Source organism: Salvelinus alpinus, chromosome 26 (genome assembly GCF_045679555.1).
Source record: "Salvelinus alpinus chromosome 26, SLU_Salpinus.1, whole genome shotgun sequence".
Lineage (NCBI taxonomy): Eukaryota > Metazoa > Chordata > Actinopteri > Salmoniformes > Salmonidae > Salvelinus > Salvelinus alpinus.
The window spans coordinates 8,741,990-8,761,916 of record NC_092111.1 but is presented as its reverse complement, the minus strand read 5'-3'; the positions used below and the strand labels follow the sequence as shown (position 1 = coordinate 8,761,916).

The 19,927-nt window shown below is 42.9% G+C and overlaps 1 protein-coding gene across 1 annotated transcript; it reads right to left on the bottom strand.

The window, feature by feature from the left end:
* Positions 1–1,488: 1,488 nt before the first annotated feature.
* Positions 1,489–17,650, bottom strand: LOC139554583 (germ cell-specific gene 1-like protein). The gene is made up of 6 exons (XM_071367502.1): positions 16,259–17,650; positions 15,213–15,407; positions 14,132–14,179; positions 11,990–12,148; positions 11,714–11,825; positions 1,489–5,306 (listed from the first exon to the last, which is right to left on the bottom strand). The coding sequence occupies exons 1-6, from the start codon at positions 16,452–16,454 to the stop codon at positions 4,895–4,897; spliced, it is 1,122 nt and encodes a 373-aa protein (XP_071223603.1). The 5' UTR covers positions 16,455–17,650; the 3' UTR covers positions 1,489–4,894.
* Positions 17,651–19,927: the final 2,277 nt, after the last annotated feature.

Genomic DNA, 19,927 nt, shown 5'->3' with positions numbered 1-19,927 from the left:
AGTTTTTGTCTTGTCTAGGGTTTTTGTTTATCTATGGGGATTTTGTATGGTCTAGGGGTTTGTAGGTTTATGGTGGCCTGAATTGGTTCCCAATCAGAGACAGCTGTTTCTCGTTGTCTCTGATTGGGGAGCCTATTTAGGTTGCCATTTTCCATGTTGGTTTTGTGGGTAGTTGTTTTCTGTTTTTGTGTCTGCACCAGACAGAACTGTTTCGCTTTCGTTCTCCTGTTTGTTGTTTTTGTTCGATTTGGTTTTTTGGATTAAATCATGAACACTTTAAATGCTACACCTTGGTCCACTCTTCCTTCAGCCCACGAGAAGCGTAACAATCCTCTGAAAATGATAGACACAAACGTTATCGAAGTGCTAATGCTTGCACTGAAATTATTGCTGAACAATCAATCAATCAAATGTATTTATAAAGTCCTTCTTACCACAGCTGATGTCACAAAGTGCTGTACAGAAACTCAGCCTAAAACCCCAAACAGCAATCAATGCAGGTGCAGAAGCACGGTGGCTAGGAAGAAACCTAGAGAGGAACCAGGCTATGAGGGGTGGCCTGTCCTCTTCTGGCTGTGCCGGGTGGAGATTATAACAGAACATGGCCAAGATGTTCATAGATGACCAGCAGGGTCAAATAATAATAATCACAGTGGTTGTAGAGGGTGCAACAGGTCAGCACCCCAGGAGTAAATGTCAGTTGGCTTTACATAGCCGAACATTCAGAGTGTCTCTACTGCTCCTGCTGTCTCTAGAGAGTTAGAGAGCAGGTCTGGGACATGTAGCACATCCGGTCAACAGGTCAGGGTTCCATAGACGCAGGCAGAACAGTAAAAACTGGAGCAGCAGCACGACCAGGTGGACTGGTCCTCCGAGAGAGAAAGAAAGAAAGAGACAATTAGAGAGAGCATACTTAAATTCACACAGGACACCGGATAAGACAGGAGAAATACTCCAGATATAACAGGCTGACCCTAGCCCCCCGACACAAACTATTGCAGCATAAATACTGGAGGCTGAGACAGGAGGGGTCGGGACACACTGTGACCCCGTCCGATGATAGCCCCGGACAGGGCCAAACAGGCAGGATATAACCCCCCCCCCACTTTGCCAAAGCACAGCCCCCACACCACTAGAGGGATATCTTCAACCACCAACTTACCATCCTGAGACAAGGCCGAGTATAGCCCACGAAAATCTCCCCCACGGCACAAACCCCCCAAGGGGGGGGGGGGGGTGGCGCCAACCCGGACAGGAAGATCACTAGTGTTTACTCTGTCTTTTGAGCACAGTTCTAGCAGCATTTGAAGTCTCACTCATTTAATACACATACCCTTTAATTTTGATAAGATACTGACTTTATGAAAGAGTTGTCATAAACTTTAGATTCCATTACCTTCAAGCTTCATTTGTGTAGCAAGACAAAATCAAATCTGTCTATCAGTTTTGATTAAAAAGTATTGTGAAATAAAGCATTCCACTTCAAGAAAATGTTGTGTTTTTTTTTAATGGTTGATACATTATTCATAGAAATTGATATTTTCTGGTTGGAAATGTCAACATTACATTTAAAATCGATCCATACAAAATGTAAACTCTTGCCAAAGACATTCCACACAGATTGTCACACTACTTATATTGCTGATCTTATAGGCTACCATTTTGTTTTTATTTACATTCTCTATATATTTACCATATACATCTGAATAATCCTACAGACTTGAAGAGATGGCTGTCACATCCATCAATCCATCCTTCCCTAGTTCCACCCGCTCTTTCTTTCAATTCAATTCAATTCTAGGGCTTTATTGTCATGGGACACATATGTTAACATTACCAAAGCAAGTGAAGTAGATAATAAACAAAGGTCCAAATGTCGTATTATGTCTACAGTGTTGTAACGATGTGCAAATAATTAAAGTACAAAAGGGAAAATAAATAAACATAAATATGGGTAGTATTTCCAATGGTGTTTGTTCTTCACTGGTTGCTCTTTTCTTGTGGCAACAGGTCACAAATCTTGCTGCTGTGACGGCACACTGTGGTATTTCAACCAGTAGATATGGGAGTTTATCAAAATCGGGGTTGTTTCGAATTCTTTGTGGATCTGTGTAATTTGAGGGAAATATGTGTCTCTAATATGGTCATACATTTGGCAGGAGGTTAGGAAGTGCAGCTCAGTTTCCACCTCATTTTGTGGGCAGTGTGCACATAGCCTGTCTTCTCTTGAGAGCCAGGTCTGCCTACGGCGGCCTTTCTCAATAGCAAGGCTATGCTCACTGAGTCTGTACATAGTCAAAGTATTCCTTAAGTTTGGGTCAGTCAGGGTGGTCAGGTATTCTGCCACTGTGTACTCTCTGTTTAGGGCCAAATAACATTCTAGCATGCTCTCTTTTGTTAATTCTTTCCAATGTGTCAAGTAATTATATTTTTGTTTTCTCATGATTTGGTTGGGTCTAATTGTGTTGCTGTCGTGGGGCTCTGTGGGGTCTGTTTGTGTTTGTGAACAGAGCCCTAGGACCAGCTTGCTTAGGGGACTCTTCTCCAGGTTCATCTCTCTGTAGGTGATGGCTTTGTTATGGAAGGTTTGGGAATCACTTCCTTTTAGGTGGCTGTAGAATTTAACGGCTCTTTTCTGGATTTTGATCATTAGCGGGTATCGGCCTAATTCTGCTCTGCATGAATTATTTGGTGTTTTACGTTGTACATAAAGGATATTTTTGCTGAATTCTGCATGCAGAGCCTCAATTTGGTGTTTGTCCCATTTTGTGAATTCTTGGTTGGTGAGCAAACCCCAAACCTCACAACTATAAAGGGCAATAGGTTCTATAACTGATTCAAGTATTTTTAGCCAGATCCTAATTGGTATGTCAAATTTTATGTTCCATTTGATGGCATAGAAGGCCCTTCTTGCCTTGTCTCTCAGCTCGTTCGCAGCTTTGTGGAAGTTACCTGTGGCGCTGATGTTTAGGCCGAGGTATATATAGTTTATTTGTGTGCTCTAGGGCAATGGTGTCTAGATGGAATTTGTATTTGGGGTCCTGGCAACTGGACCTTTTTTGGAACAGCATTATTTTTGTCCTACTGAGATCTACTGTCAAGGCCCCGGTCTGACAGAATCTGTACAGAAGATCTAGGTGCTGCTGTAGGCCCTCCTTGGTTGGTGACAGCTGCACCAGATCATCAGCAAACAGTAGACATTTGACTTCAGATTCTAGTAGGGTGAGGCTAGGTGCGGCAGACTGTTCTAGTGCCGTCACCAATTCGTTGACATATATGTTGAAGAGGGTGGGGCCTAAGCTGCATCCCTGTCTCACCCCACGACTCTGTGGAAATAAATGTGTGTGTTTTTTGCCAATTTTAACTGTTTTACCCCCAACACCACTTTCTATCAATTTGTATAGCAGGCCCTCGTGCCAAATTGAGTCGAAAGCTTTTTTGAAATCAACAAAGCATGAGAAGACTTTGCCTTTGTTTTAGTTTGTTTATCAATTAGGGTGTGCAGGGTGAATACGTGGTCTGTCGTACGGTAATTTGGTAAAAAGCCAATTTGACATTTGCTCCTGTACATTGTTTTCATTGAGGAAATGCACGAGTCTGCTGTTAATGATAATGCAGAGGATCTTCCCAAGGTTGCTGTTGATGCATATCCCACGGTAGTTATTGGGGTCAAATTTGTCTCCACTTTTGTGGATTGGGGTGATCAGTCCTTTGTTCCAAATATTGGGAAAGATGCCAAAGAGTTTAAAGAGTTTAAGTATAGTCAATTGTAATTTGGCCTGTATATTTGATAATTTCATTTAGGATACCATCATCTCCACAGGCCTTTTTGAGTTGGAGGGTTTGTATTTTGGTGCTTCTACACCTGCATTACTAGCTGTTTGGGGTTTTAGGCTGGGTGTCTGTACAGCACTTCGAGATATTAGCTGATGTACGAAGGGCTATATAAAATAAAATTGAAATTGAAATTGAAATATTTTGTCCTGTAGTTCATTCAATGTAATTGGAGAATCCAGTGGGTTCTGGTAGTCTTTAATAGTTGATTCTAAGATTTGTATTTGATCATGTATATGTTTTTGCTGTTTGTTCTTTGTTATAGGGCCAAAATAATTGGAGAAGTGGTTTACCCATATATCTCAATTTTGGATAGTTAACTGTTTGTGTTTTTTTTTTTAGTGTTTTCCAATTACCCCAGAAGTGGTTAAAGTCTATGGATTCTTCAATTACATTGAGCTGATTTCTGACGTGCTGTTCTTTCTTTTCCGTAGTGTATTTCTGCATTGTTTTAGTGATTCACCATAGTGAAGGCATAGACTCTCTCTCTCTCTTGTACCTGTGACTGGGGAGATAATTGACATAATCTTCTGCATTTGAAAGCATCTGTCTTATTAACCTCCAAAGCTCCCTGTTTTTTTTATGTAATCTGTGACTCAATCTTCATTTAACTACAAGATAAAATCATCTATTTTTGGACATCAACTAGAGATATTGAGACAGTTGTCCCAACAGACAATTCCCAGGATCTGTCCAGTTTATGTAGAAGAACTGACATGACATGAAAACTGACATGATGGCGAGTTACTATCAGGATAGTAATAACAGGGTTAACATAAATGCATAGAATAAAAGTGAGATATATTATACATGTTAAATGTGGCCAATGCTAGGCATTTCTTAGTGATTGTCTATATTGATCTCTACCCGGACAATACATATCACTCTCTGTGCTTGGTTTTACAGAGCTTTAGCTACTCAGATTTAATGCATGGATGGAGGTACTGAAATAATTATCACTGCAATGACTGAAATCGAGAAAAGTCCATTTCACAGTTTAAAAAAAGAAAAAAGTTTCAGATGGCCAGAACCCCTTTTTAACGCCTCCTCTTCCCTTCCCTCAGCACCTCTCACAGTCCTCTCTCTCCATCTCCTCCCTCTCTTCCCTGTCTAGGGCGTCCTCAATCTCGTCCATCTCCCTCTCGCAGTCCTCGCACCCCTCTGTCCCACAGCCACCAGCCATCACCACCAGCCCTCTGGGGTCTGGAACCCCCGGGCCCACCAGCGGCCCCCTTCCCTCACACATGGGGTCGATCAACGCCCCCTGATGGCAGTGCTGGAGCAGGCTGCTGCCTGAGTAGATGCCCCCGGCCGCCTGCAACACCTCGTCATAGGAAGGTGCCTGGATGGCCGCCCGGGCCTCCTCCAGACGAACGCGGACGCGGTGCTTCATCTCTATCAGCGTCTTGGTGTAGGAGTTGAGGGTGAAGACAGCCGCCGCCATGCAGCAGCTGAAGGAGATCCAGGCCAGACTGGAGGTAAAAGAGAGAAAGGATGGTAGGGCCGTAGTGGTCATTGGTTATAGATAGGCTGTAAATATGTTTTCTGCCCCTCCCAAAAGATAGAATTTGTAGATAATTGGCCCTCTTTCTGGGACTCACCCACAAACAGGACCAAGCCTGACCTGCTGAGGAGTGACGGACTCCATCCTAGCTGGAGGGGTGCTCTCATCTTATCTACCAACATAGACAGGGCTCTAACTCCTCTAGCCCCACAATGAAATAGGGTGCAGGCCAGGCAGCAGGCTGTTAGCCAACCTGCCAGCTTAGTGGAGTCTGCCAATAGCACAGTCAGTGTAGTCAGCTCAGCCATACCCATTGAGACTGTGTCTGTGCCTCGACCTAGGTTGGGCAAAACTAAACATGGCGGTGTTCGCCTTAGCAATCTTATTAGGATAAAGACCTCCTCCATTCCTGCTATCATTGAAAGAGATCGTGATACCTCACATCTCAAAATAGGGTTACTTAATGTTAGATCCCTCACTTCAAAGGCAGTCATAGTCAATGAACTAATCACTGATCATAATCTTGATGTGATTGGCCTGACTGAAACATGGCTTAAGCCTGATGAATTTACTGTGTTAAATGAGGCCTCACCTCCTGGTTACACTAGTGACCATATCCCCCGTGCATCCCGCAAAGGCGGAGGTGTTGCTAACATTTACGATAGCAAATTTCAATTTACAAAAAAAAAAATGGCGTTTTCGTCTTTTGAGCTTCTAGTCATGAAATCTATGCAGCCTACTCAATCACTTTTTATAGCTACTGTTTACAGGCCTCCTGGGCCATATACAGCGTTCCTCTCTGAGTTTCCTGAATTCCTATCAGACCTTGTAGTCATAGCAGATCATATTCTAATTTTTGGTGATTTTAATATTCACATGGAGAAGTCCACAGACCCACTCCAAAAGTCTTTCGGAGCCATTATCGACTCAGTGGGTTTTGTCCAACATGTCTCTGGACCTACTCACTGCCACAGTCATACTCTGGACCTAGTTTTGTCCCATGGAATAAATGTTGTAGATCTTAATGTTTTTCCACATAATCCTGGACTATCGGACCACCATTTTATTACGTTTGCAATCGCAACAAATAATCTGCTCAGACCCCAACCAAGGAGCATCAAAAGTCGTGCTATAAATTCTCAGACAACACAAAAATTCCTTGATGCCCTTCCAGACTCCTTCTGCCTACCCAAGGACGTCAGAGGACAAAAATCAGTTAACCACCTAACTGAGGAACTCAATTTAACCTTGCGCAATACCCTAGATGCAGTTGCACCCCTAAAAACGAAAAACATTTGTCATAAGAAACTAGCTCCCTGGTATACAGAAAATACCCGAGCTTTGAAGCAAGCTTCCAGGAAATTGGAACGGAAATGGCGCCACACCAAACTGGAAGTCTTCCGACTAGCTTGGAAAGACAGTACCGTGCAGTACCGAAGAGCCCTCACTGCTGCTCGCTCATCCTACTTTTCCAACTTAATCGAGGAAAATAAGAACAATCCAAAATTTCTTTTTGATACTGTTGCGAAACTAACTAAAAAGCAGCATTCCCCAAGAGAGGATGGCTTTCACTTCAGCAGTAATAAATTCATGAACTTCTTTGAGGAAAAGATCATGACCATTAGAAAGCAAATTACGGACTCCTCTTTGAATCTGCGTATTCCTCCAGGGCTTAGCTGTCCTGGATCTGCACAGCTCTGCGAGGGCCTGGGATCGGGAGAGACACTTAAGTGTTTTAGTACTATATCTCTTGACACAATGATGAAAATAATCATGGCCTCTAAACCTTCAAGCTGCATACTGGATCCTATTCCTACTAAACTGCTGAAGGAGCTGCTTCCTGTGCTTGGCCCTCCTATGTTGAACATAATAAACAGCTCTCTATCCACCGGATGTGTACCAAACTCACTAAAAGTGGCAGTGATAAAGCCTCTCTTGAAAAAGCCAAACCTTGACCCGGAAAATATAAAAAACTATCGGCCTATATCGAATCTTCCATTCCTCTCAAAGATTTTAGAAAAAGCTGTTGCGCAGCAACTCACTGCCTTTCTGAAGACAAATAATGTATACGAAATGCTTCAGTCTGGTTTTAGACCCCATCATAGCACTGAGACTGCACTTGTGAAGGTGGTAAATGACCTTTTAATGGCGTCAGACCGAGGCTCTGCATCTGTCCTCGTGCTACTAGACCTTAGTGCTGCCTTTGACACCATCGATCACCACATTCTTTTGGAGAGACTGGAAACCCAAATTGGTCTACACGGACAAGTTCTGGCCTGGTTTAGATCTTACCTGTCGGAAAGATATCAGTTTGTCTCTGTAAATGGTCTGTCCTCTGACAAATCAACTGTACATTTCGGTGTTCCTCAAGGTTCCGTTTTACCTCTTGGGGATGTTATTCGAAAACATAATGTTAACTTTCACTGCTATGCGGATGACACACAGCTGTACATTTCAATGAAACATGGTGAAGCCCCAAAATGGCCCTCGCTAGAAGCCTGTGTTTCAGACATAAGGAAGTGGATGGCTGAAAACTTTCTACTTTTAAACTCGGACAAAACAGAGATGCTTGTTCTAGGTCCCAAGAAACAAAGAGATCTTCTGTTAAATCTGACAATTCATCTTGATGGTTGTAAAGTCGTCTCAAATAAAACTGTGAAGGACCTCGGCGTTACTCTTGACCCTGATCTCTCTTTTGACGAACATATCAAGACTGTTTCAAGGACAGCTTTTTTCCATCTACGTAACATTGCAAAAATCAGAAATTTTCTGTCCAAAAATGATGCAGAAAAATTAATCCATGCATTTGTTACTTCTAGGTTAGACTACTGCAATGCTCTACTTTCCGGCTACCCGGATAAAGCACTAAATAAACTTCAGTTAGTGCTAAATACGGCTGCTAGAATCCTGACTAGAACCAAGAAATTTGATCATATTACTCCAGTGCTAGCTTCCCTACACTGGCTTCCTGTTAAGGCAAGGGCTGATTTCAAGGTTTTACTGTTAACCTATAAAGCGTTACATGGGCTTGCTCCTACCTATCTTTCCGAGTTGGTCCTGCCGTACATACCAATACGTACGCTACGGTCACAAGACGCAGGCCTCCTAATTGTCCCTAGAATTTCTAAGCAAACAGCGGGAGGCAGGGCTTTCTCCTATAGATCTCCATTTTTATGGAACAGTCTGCCTACCCATGTGAGAGACGCAGACTCGGTCTCAACCTTTAAGTCTTTACTGAAGACTTATCTCTTCAGTAGGTCATATGATTGAGTGTAGCCTGGCCCAGGAGTGTGAAGGTGAACGGAAAGGCTCTGGAGCAACGAACCGCCCTTGCTGTCTCTGCCAGGCCGGTTCCCCTCTCTCCACTGGGATTCTCTGCCTCTAACCCTGTTACAGGGGCTGAGTCACTGGCTTGCTGGTGCTCTTTCATGCCGTCCCTAGGAGGGGTGCGTCACTTGAGTGGGTTGAGTTACTGACGTGATCTTCCTGTCTGGGTTGGCGCCCCCCCTTGGTTTGTGCTGTGGTGGAGACCTTTGTGGGCTATACTCGGCCTTGTCTCAGGATTGTAAGTTGGTGGTTGAGGATTTCCCTCTAGTGGTGCGGGGGCTGTGCTTTGGCAAAGTGGGTGGGGTTATATCCTTCCTATTTGGCCCTGTCCGGGGGTTTCTTCGGATGGGGCCACAGTGTCTCCTGACCGCTCCTGTCTCAGCCTCCAGTATTTATGCTGCAGTAGTTTGTGTCGGGGGGCTAGGGTCAGTTGGTTACCTGGAGTACTTCTCCTGTCTTATCCAGTGTCCTGTGTGAATTTAAGTATGCTCTCTCTAATTCTCTCGTTCTCTCTTTCTCTCTGAGAACCTGAGCCCTAGGACCATACGTCAGGACTACCGGGCATGATGACACCTTGCTGTCCCCAGTCCGCCTGGCCTTGCTGCTATTCCAGTTTCAACTGTTCTACCTGTGGTTACGGAACCCCTACCTGTCCCAGACCTGCTGTTTTCAACTCTTAATGATCGGCTATGAAAAGCCAACTGAGATTTATTCCTGATTATTATTTGACCATGCTTGTCATTTATGAACATTTTGAAAATCTTGGCTCTCTCTAATTTTCTCCTTCTCTCTTTCTTTCTCTCGGAGGACCTGAGCCCTAGGACCATACGTCGGGACTACCGGCCGTGGTGACTCCTTGCTGTCCCCAGTCCGCCTGGCCTTGCTGCTATTCCAGTTTCAACTGTTCTGCCTGCGGTCATGGAACCCCTACCTGTCCCAGACCTGCTGTTTTCAACTCTTAATGATCGGCTATGAAAAGCCAACTGAGATTTATTCCTGATTATTATTTGACCATGCTTGTCATTTATGGAAATTTTGAAAATCTTGGCTCTCTCTAATTTTCTCCTTCTCTCTTTCTTTCTCTCGGAGGACCTGGGCCCTAGGACCATGCGTCGGGACTGCCGCCCGTGGTGACTCCTTGCTGTCCCCAGTCCGCCTGGCCTTGCTGCTATTCCAGTTTCAGCTGTTCTGCCTGCGGTTATGGAACCGCCACCTGTCCCAGACCTGTTGTTTTTCAACTCTTGATGATCGGCTATGAAAAGCCAACTGAAAATTATTCATGATTATTATTTGACCATGCTTGTCACTTATGAACATTTTTGAACATCTTGGCATAGTTCTGTTATAATCTCCACCCGGCACAGCCAGAAGAGGACTGGCCACCCCTCATAGCCTGGTTCCTCTCTAGGTTTCTTCCTAGGTTTTGGCCTTTCTAGGGAGTTTTTCCTAGCCACCGTGCTTCTACACCTGCATTACTAGCTGTTTGGGGTTTTAGGCTGGGTGTCTGTACAGCACTTCGAGATATTAGCTGATGTACGAAGGGCTATATAAAATAAAATTGATTGATTGAAATTGATTGAAATATGGCCGAGGAAGTTTAAAAGATGCTAATATCAGGTACATACTGTACAGTAGGTCCGGAATTAATGGATCCCTTGATAAAGGGATCCATTATTTTGTACAAATATAATTATTTCATACTAATACAATTGAGCAGAGAAAAATGTTTTGTTTAACAAGTAATGAAACAAATATATTGCTTTCAATACTCCCGCACCCTCCCCTTTTTCTATAATGTTTTATGAGATTGGAGAAGACCATTCCTCCATACAGGATCTTTCCAGATCCTTGATATCCTTGATATCCTTTGTCTGTACAGTACAATTGGACTTCCCTCTTCAATTCAAACTACAGGTTTTCAATGCGGTTCAAGTACAGAAACTGAGATGGCCATTGCAAAATGTTGATTTTGTGGTCAATTAGCCATTTCTTTGTGGATATCGATGTGTGCTTGGGGTAATTGTCTTGCTGGAAGATTCACTGGCGGCCAAGATTCAGCCTCCTGGCAGAGGCAACCAGTTTTTCCCCTAAAATGTCCTGGTACTTGGTAAAGTTCATGATGCCGTTTACCTTAACAAGGGCCCCAGGATCAGTGGAAGAAAAATAGCCACATAATATCAAAGATCCATCACCATATTTTGCAGTGGGGATGAGGTATTTTCTGCATGCATTGTTTTTCAAAGGCCAAACCAACCATTGGTGTGCATGGCCAAAGAACTCTATTTTAATGTCATCTGACCACCTACTGGAGTTTGCTAAATGCCATTGGCACTTGGATTGGAACCGGTGCTATGGTCAAATGACACAAAAATAAAGGTCTTTGGCCAGGCACACCAGCACACATCAAAATCCACAAAGAAAAGGTTAATTGACCACAAAATCATAATTTCACAAAGGCCATCTCAGTCTCCTGATTTAAACCTCATTGAAAACCTGTGGTTTGAATTGAAGAGGGCAGTCCATAAGCGCAGACAAAGGATATCAAGGATCTGGAAAGATTGTGTATGGAGGAATGGTCCCTCCCGATGTGTTCTCCAATCTCATAAAACATCTTAGTCTGTGTCATTATCCTCGCAAGGTGGAGGATGCTGGAGTATTGAAAACAAGGGATCCAATCATTTTGACCCCTATGTTTTTGAGATTTTTCCTAGTTGTTAAACAACATCTCTTTCTCTGAGAAATAGTGTTAGTGTAAAATAATATAAATGATTTAAAAAAGAAATAGCATACAATATAGCTCAGTATTTGTATTATTTTTTTTATACAGGCTTTTTTGCTCATCTTGATCCAATCATCCAATCATTCTGATCCAATCATTCTGGACCCACTGTTTTCCATTGGTTAGTGGTTAGAAAATGGAGACAGTGCCTAGACAAACAAACCAAACCATGGATGGCAGTCTCTCCATGTCCAAAGACTGCTTTCAGGGTAAGGGAACAAATAAGCAATTTTGTAATTTGGGCGAACTATGCCTAAGGAGATACTTACGCAAATGACCAGCCGTAGTCCCAGGTTTGTGGTCTCCAGTCTTTTGGCCCAATGCTCACAGTCAACTGGAACACTGTGGTGTACATCATATGAGCCACCATTCCCATCAGACCTGAGAGAGAAAAGATATTTGCTGACAATCTCCTATATTATTTGACTAACATCGAATAATCAATGCTTTCTTTACCTTTTGAATATTTTTACACAGTTCTCAAAAGCCTTGGCATGTATAATTTTGGTGATAAGAGAAAGTTCTGCCAGTGGTGGCCGTCTCACCTGAAAGGACAGTGCATATAGCGGCAAAGGCGTTGATCTTGAGAGCGTACATCTCCTTATGGGCACAGAGACACAGCACCTCCACCCACATGAGGAGAAAGCCCATGGCCAACAGGCCTATGTACGCGAACTCTGATACTACTGACAGCCACAGCACCCCTGTCAGAGAGAGAGAGAGAGAGAGAGCGAAAGAGAGAGAAAGAGGGAAAATTAAGATTGGACAGAGGTAGAGAGATAAAAAGTTGGCATACAGTCCTTATTTACAATTTAATGTTGGCGTATTAGCAGCACCTACAGTATACAGTTGAAGTCGGAAGTTTACATACACTTAGGTTGGAGTCATTAAAACTCGTTTTCAACAACTCCACTCATTTCTTCTTAACAAACTATAGTTTTGGCAAGTCGGTTAGGACATGTAATTTGTGCATGACACAAGTAATTTTCATAACAATTGTTTACAGACAGATTATTTCACTTAAAATTCACTGCAACACAATTCCAGTGGGTCCGAAGTTTACATACACTCAATTAGTATTGTATGTACAGTTGAAGTTGGAAGTTTACATACACCTTAGCCAAATACATTTAAACTCAGCTTTTCACAATTTCTGACAGTTAATCCTAGTAAAAACTCCCTGTCCTAGGTCAGTTAGGATCACCACTTTATTTTAAGAATGTGAAATGTCAGAATAATAGTAGAGAGAATGTGGGTCCCAGTGGGTCAGAAGTTTACATACACTCAATTAGTATTTGGTAGCATTGCCTTTAAATTGTTTAACTTGGGTCAAACGTTTCAGGTAGCCTTCCACAAGCTTCCCACAATAAGTTGGGTGAATTTTGGTCCATTCCTCCTGACAGAGCTGGTGTAACTGATTCAGGTTTGTAGGCCTCCTTGCTCACACACTTTTTCAGTTCTGCCCACAAATTTTCAATAGGATTGAGGTCAGGGCTTTGTGATGGCCACTCCAATACCTTGACTGTGTTGTCCTTAAGCCATTTTGCCACATCTTTTGTAAGTATGCTTGGGGTCATTGTCCATTTGGAAGACCCAAGCTTTAACTTCCTGACTGATGTCTTGAGATGTTGCTTCAATATATCCACAAATTTCCTGCCTCATGAAGCCATCTATTTTGTGAAGTGCACCAGTCCCTCCTGCAGCAAAGCACCCCCAGAACATGATGCTGCCACCCCTGTGCTTCATGGTTGGGATGGTGTTCTTCAGTTTGCAAACCTCCCCCTTTTTCCTCCAAACATATTGATGGTCATTATGGCCAAACAGTTCTATTTTTGTTTCATCAGACCAGAGGACATTTCTCCAAAAAGTACGATCTTTGTCCACATGTGCAGGTGCAAACCGTAGTCTGGCTTTTCTTCTGCCGGTTTTGGAGCAGTGGCTTCTTCCTTGCTGAGCGGCCTTTCAGGTCATGTCAATATAGGACACATTTTACTGTGGATATAGATACTTTTGTACCTGTTTCCTCCAGCATCTTCACGGGGTCCCTTGCTGTTGTTCTGGGATTGATTTGCACTTTTCGCACCAAAGTACGTTCATCTCTAGGAGACAGAACGCGTCTCCTTCCTGAACGGTATGACGGCTGCGTGGTCCCATGGTGTTTATACTTGCATACTATTATTTGTACAGATGAACGTGGTACCTTCAGGCGTTTGGAAATTGCTCCCAAAAATGAACCAGACTTGTGGAGGTCTACAATTTTTTTTTCTGAGGTCTTGGTTGATTTCTTTTTCATTTTCCTAAGATGTCAAGCAAAGAGGCACTGAGTTTGAAGGTAGTCCTTGAAATACATCCACAGGTACACCTTCAATTGACTCAAATTATGTCAATTAGCCTATCAGAAGCTTCTAAAGCCATGACATCCTTTTCTGGATTTGTCCAAGCTGTTTAAAGGCACAGTCAAACTTCTGACCCACTGGAATTGTGATACAGTGAATTATAACTTAAATAGTCTGTCTGTAAACAATTGTTGGAAAAATTACTTGTGTCATGCACAAAGTAGATGTCCTAACTGACTTGCCAAAACTATAGTTTGTTAACAAGAAATTTGTGGGGTGGTTGAAAACGAGTTTTAATGACTAAGTGCATGTAAACTTCCGACTTCAACTGTACTTTCAATGAGCACAAACCTTGTGTCTCCCCTGGAGTCAATTCAATGAAGCTTCGGCACTTCTCCTCTATAAGACAAATAGAATGTGATTAGTTACAAATCCAACTTAAGTCAGTATATTCACATGTATCTTGTAGGGCCTTGTCAATGGACGTACTGATTTAACAAGAGATCCCTTGAGTGGCTGTTCTGAGATCTTAAGACATTGCTCCAATTGGCATGGGCAATCGGAAGGGAACACTTTCTGAGGTAAAATAAGCCACATTGAGAAGAGAGAGAGAGACATCCACCAGATGTTTTCTATCTAGGGTCAAGACCAAAGCTCTAACTCTCCTCTCTCTACAGTGATCTAGCAAATTATTCCTGAGGTGATATGGGAAGATATTCCTTTAAGTTAGCCTTCACTGACTCTTGACTTTACATCACTGACATTAAAGACGATTCAATCATTAACAAAGCACCCGCTTGTGATTATTTACCTCTACATAGCCTCGGCTGATTAGGGACAATCCCAGATCAGTGGATGAGTATGGTGTTAAAGCAACCAGTCTTGCAGAGATTGATAGTAGAACACCAAAACAGCCATATTCAAAGGCACAATGGCAATTGCTGATAGACATATCGACGTTATAGTGCATTCTAATCACTAGTGTCCAGTCATTATTAGGGTTCCACAAGGCTCAGTCCTAGGTCCGACCCTAAGACTGGACTCGATGAAGGTTCTGTAGATCAACAGCCTAAAACAAGAGCTATCTCCTGTTTTATTCACTGTTCCAACGAAGTTCTCTGTGTCAAACAATTACTGGCTAAGGCTAGGGATTCATTTACATTTGACATTTGAGTCATTTAGAAGACGCTCTTACCCAGAGAGACTTACAATTAGTGCATGCATTCCTTAGAGCTAGGTGAGACAACCACATATCACATATTGTATCACAGTCGTAGCAAGTACATTCATTGAGGAGATTGGATCTTACAGTACGAGGACCAGGCATCATTAGGTTCTTGGGATGAAGGCTATTTAACCCCTCTTTCTATAAGTGTAAAGCATATTCAAACAATGGTCTGGATAAAGACCCAGTGTTTAGCCAAATGCTCACCCTCATTGTGTGCCTCACAGGACAACCAGAAACCTGTGTGGAAGTAGCGCAGCATGTACTTGTCCTCGCCCGTCTCCCAGATGTAGTGCACTGCGTTGGTGAGGGCCTTTTTCTGAAGCCTCGCCTGCTCTTCCTTTTCCTGGGGCGACAAGGTGACGTTGTTTGCCGGCTTCTTAGGGTCCATAGTGGGACTCTCTGAGGAGAAGAGAGGGTAAGAGGGTAGTTGGTACAGGAATGGTTGGACAGTTTTAGGAGAGATATACAGTACCAGTTGGGAAAGCATTCCCAGGTGAAGCTGCATCTTGAGAGAATGCCAAGAATCTCAAATATAACATATATTTAGATTTGTTTAATTAACACTTTGTCAGTTACTACATGATTCCATATGTGTTATTTCATAGTTGTGAATACTAAAAATGAAGAAAAAACCTTGAATGAGTAGGTGTGTACAAACTTTTGACTGGTACTGTATGTGTCTAGTACACACCGTATTCATGTTTTTCTACAATAAACTCCAGAAACACACATCTTCCAGCCATGTTCCTCAAAGGCAGATCAAGACCATCATTTAATATTCCTCAGGGACAGAGGTCGAAAGTGCTCCCTAGTGGCAATGGAATGGAGGGGCAACAATCTACAGCAAAATCTGTCAGAAATCACTGCTCTTGACGTAATCTCCCTTTTGTAGAGAAATTGCACATTACATGGCAATAGGCTTAGACAACGATGTAATCCAGATAGTCAACAAAGTTTGAGATTACATAGATACATTGGACTATGTGGACTATGTCAACAGACCTCTGGTTGCTGTCTGTTGATATACAGTAGATTGCTCAGAGAGCGATTGCGAAAAAGGGGTAGGTAGACTTTTTGCTAAGGGTTCCCCTGACAAATCTAAAAAGTGATAATTGTCCGTTTCAGGATTCATGTTCAAGGGTTGGTTCAACAGGGGTGAGTCCACAAGTATAGTGTGAGGGAAACAAATCATTAGGTGCTGGGATCCACATTCGTTCTTGCACAGGTGAATAGGGGAATTAGTTCCCTACCTGTGGTGTAGGGCTGGCTGTTGTTCTGCCCGCAGTTCTTCAACTTGACCGGGGAGAGGCAGAGGGGCTTGACAACCTTGTGGGTCCCCTCGCACCAGTACGAGGTGCAAAAGGCCAGAATGGACAGTGCCAGGGCCAGCGAAGTCAGGGACAAAGAGAGCAGGGAGCGGTTGCACCGTGACATGTTCTCCAGCATGGTGGATTATGGGAGTGGGGCGAGGGCCAATGCGAGAAGAAATAATGCCCCACCAATAGAGAGACAGAGAGGTGGGAGACAGGCAGGAAAGAGAAGCGAGAGACGGGGTGTCTCAAGAGGAGCTTGAGACGAAGGATGGTGAAACAGGGTGAGGGTGCTGGCTAGAGGATGGACGCAGGGATGACAGAGGACCGAGGAGAGACCAGCTAGAGCGAGGGCATTGACAATGATGAGGAGGGAACTGTGGGGGAACTCAATGACACGGCAGAATGAGGGGAATGGAATGGAGAGATATAGAGTGGAGAAATGGGAGTGGGGAGGGGGATTGACAGAGGGAGGGTTTTGGGGAGTGGGATTAGGAAACTGTGAGCAAATGATGGGATGGAGGGATGAGAGGAGGAGAGGAGATTAGGCAGAGGCAGGATAAAGGGAGGGAATGAAGAAGAAGAAGAAGATGTAATAGATAAAACACGGAGTCAGGGGACAATGGAATTTAGAGGATTTACTCGCGGTCGAGCGAGACAGATGGATTGGATGCGGATGAGGGCTAGCTAGCCTCTAGCCTCTGCCATGCTCTACTCCAACGAGTCCTCTCGATATTCCTCCACCCTTTACACGCTGATCCAGCTGTGGTCCCTCGATAACGACTTGTGATGATTAATTAGCAAATCAACGCAGTCAATGAACTGAGGCAATCAGGCAGAGAGCTTTTCATCTTTAGATTTGAGAAGAAAAAATTGAATTAATACATTTTTCTTAAATTATTGAATTTTTCGTCTGAATGCGACATCCCATGTTTCCAGCTTCATGACATGGAATTGACATGTGTTCGCTGTTATACAGTTGTGTCTTGGAAGAGGAACGCTTCAATTTCACCACGTTTTATACATCCTCTAATCCTTCTCTCCTGTCTCCTTTTTCTCAGGACATATTCTGTTCTTCCCGCACATCTCGGCTTTCTTAGGAAGACAGTGATTCAATGTAAGGATTAGTCCAATCTCTCAGCCTACCTCTCTATTAGCCTGTAATCCTCATTCATCTGTGTTAATCTCCCTGTACTAGGTGAATCTGGGTAATCCCACTTGACCTCACGATCGTAACGTCTGTCCAACCATCTATAGAGCAAGACAAATAATTTGGATTAGTATTGGGAGGAGTAATTAAGGGGCAACAAATTACAGCAAAATCTGTCATAAATCACTGTTCACTAATCTCTTTTAAGTAGAAACATTTCATATTACATGGCAATAGTTTTAGACAATGATGTAATCCATATAGTCAGCAAAGTTTGAGATTACATAGATACATTGGACTATGTGGACTTTGTCAACAGACCATGATCAACATCGTTGACGATCATCATCGTCATCATCATCATATCATCGTCACAGCAATCTTTATCACCATCTTCATCGTCACAATCTTTTGCATCATCACAATCACAATCACCCACACAATCATCATCCTATCATCATCATCGTGGTCATCCTCATATCATGTCATCGTCACAGTCGTTATCATTATCACAATCTTCATAATCACAATCTTCGGCATCATCACAATCATCATCATCATCTCATACTATACGGATGGTTTAATGTACTGGTCTGATGTCTGTTTCATTTCCATGAACCATTATTGGTCACCTTAGAGAATAGTTGTCACGACTTCGGCCAAAGTTGATGCCTCTCCTTGTTCGGGTGGTGTTCGGCGGTCGACGTCACCGGTCTTCTAGCCATCGCCGATCCATTTGTCATTTTCCATTTGTTTTGTCTAGTTTTCCCACACACCTGGTTTTCATTTCCCAATTACTGCTCATGTATTTAACCCTCTGTTTCCCCCATGTCTTTGTGTGTGATTGTTATTTGTTCAGGTCGGAATGTTCTGGCTGGATTGTACCGGGTGCTGTTTATCACCCATGCTTTGTGGCAACCGTTCTTTTTGCCCTTTGTAAATTGTCTACTTTGTGCTGTCGAGTAAAGTGCGTTGTTTCACTCATCGCTGCTCTCCTGCGCCTGACTTTATACACCAGCTACACCCACCAACCTGACAATAGTCATTGAAAGATCAATCCATCTGTGTTGATATGGTCTTTATGTAGAATAGCAATCTGACAAAGATAGCAGAATCACAGATGTGATGTTTGTATATTTTTATTTCATCTGGCAACATCTGCATCAGTCCATCTGCATACATTACCACTAAACACTATCTAGAAGCTAAAATGGTTCTTCAGTTGTCCCCATAGGAGAGCCCTTTGAAGAACCCTTTTCGGTTTCATGTAGGACCCTTTCCACAGAGAACCAAAAAAGGTTCTCCCTGGGTGACTCAGTTGGTAAAGCATGGCGCTTGCAATGCCAGGGTCGTGGGTTTGATTCCCACAGGGGACCAGTACCAAAAAAATATGAAAATGTATGCACTCACTACTGTAAGTCGCTCTCTATAAGAGCGTATACTAGTTTACAAAAATGTAACCAAAAAGGGTTCTCCTATGAGGGCAGCCGAAGAACCATTTTTCTAAGAGTGCATAGCTGTGTTTTTGCCTGATTGGTTTATTGCAGCACAAAATAATGACGGAGATGATTCCTCGTGACAGTAAGACCAGGAGTTAGTCAGACTGCTCCCCAGTGACAACCATATTAGGCATTTTGAAGTTCATCCAGAAAAGTAAGGCATTTCATTTATCCCATCATGATACCAAAATATTCCAACATTTGGAATATCCTTCAAACTTGGTCAATTTACTCCCGAAATATCAAATTACAAGCCCTTCAATTTTCCAATGATTTAAATCTGTAAGCTTTTCAACCATTTCTTTTTTCAAACTGTCAATCAATCTGTCCTTTCGAAGAGTCTCATACATATAAACACCAGATACTCTGACACTATTTTATTGCTTCACTCGAAACTGTAAAAGATTTGGGGCAGTCCAGGGACTGCATCAATTTAACGGGTAAACCAAAGAAAATCTCCTATCCCCATTGTCCAGCAATATGATTAAATATGACACAGCCGGCACAATCACACACGCAGTATCACTTTTCCTTCCCATGTAATTCAGATGGTGCTACAGTACATATGAAGCTGTAGAAAACTAGCTCCCTAAGATAAAAGCTACTTTCCACACTTCCTGTGGGCTACTTGTAGGCTATCATAGGTAGATAGGTTTCATTTCTTGTAATACCTGTGCCTAGATATGATTTCCAATTGCCGTACCCATTGTCTTTTCTCTATGTGCTGCATATCGGCGGGCTTTCCATTGAGTCCTTGTTCACCCATTACGGTTGTACAATGCATGCATGAAAGTTACCGAACAGATGTTTGTGAATGAACGAAGCTCAAAAATCACATTGGAATGAAAGAAAAGAACTTACCATATAAGGCCTTCAAAGACATCGACCCTCTACACTCCTTCGTCCTCTCTACCATATTCACTTCCTTCACCTTTTCTCCCTCACTCTCGTCTTTCTTGG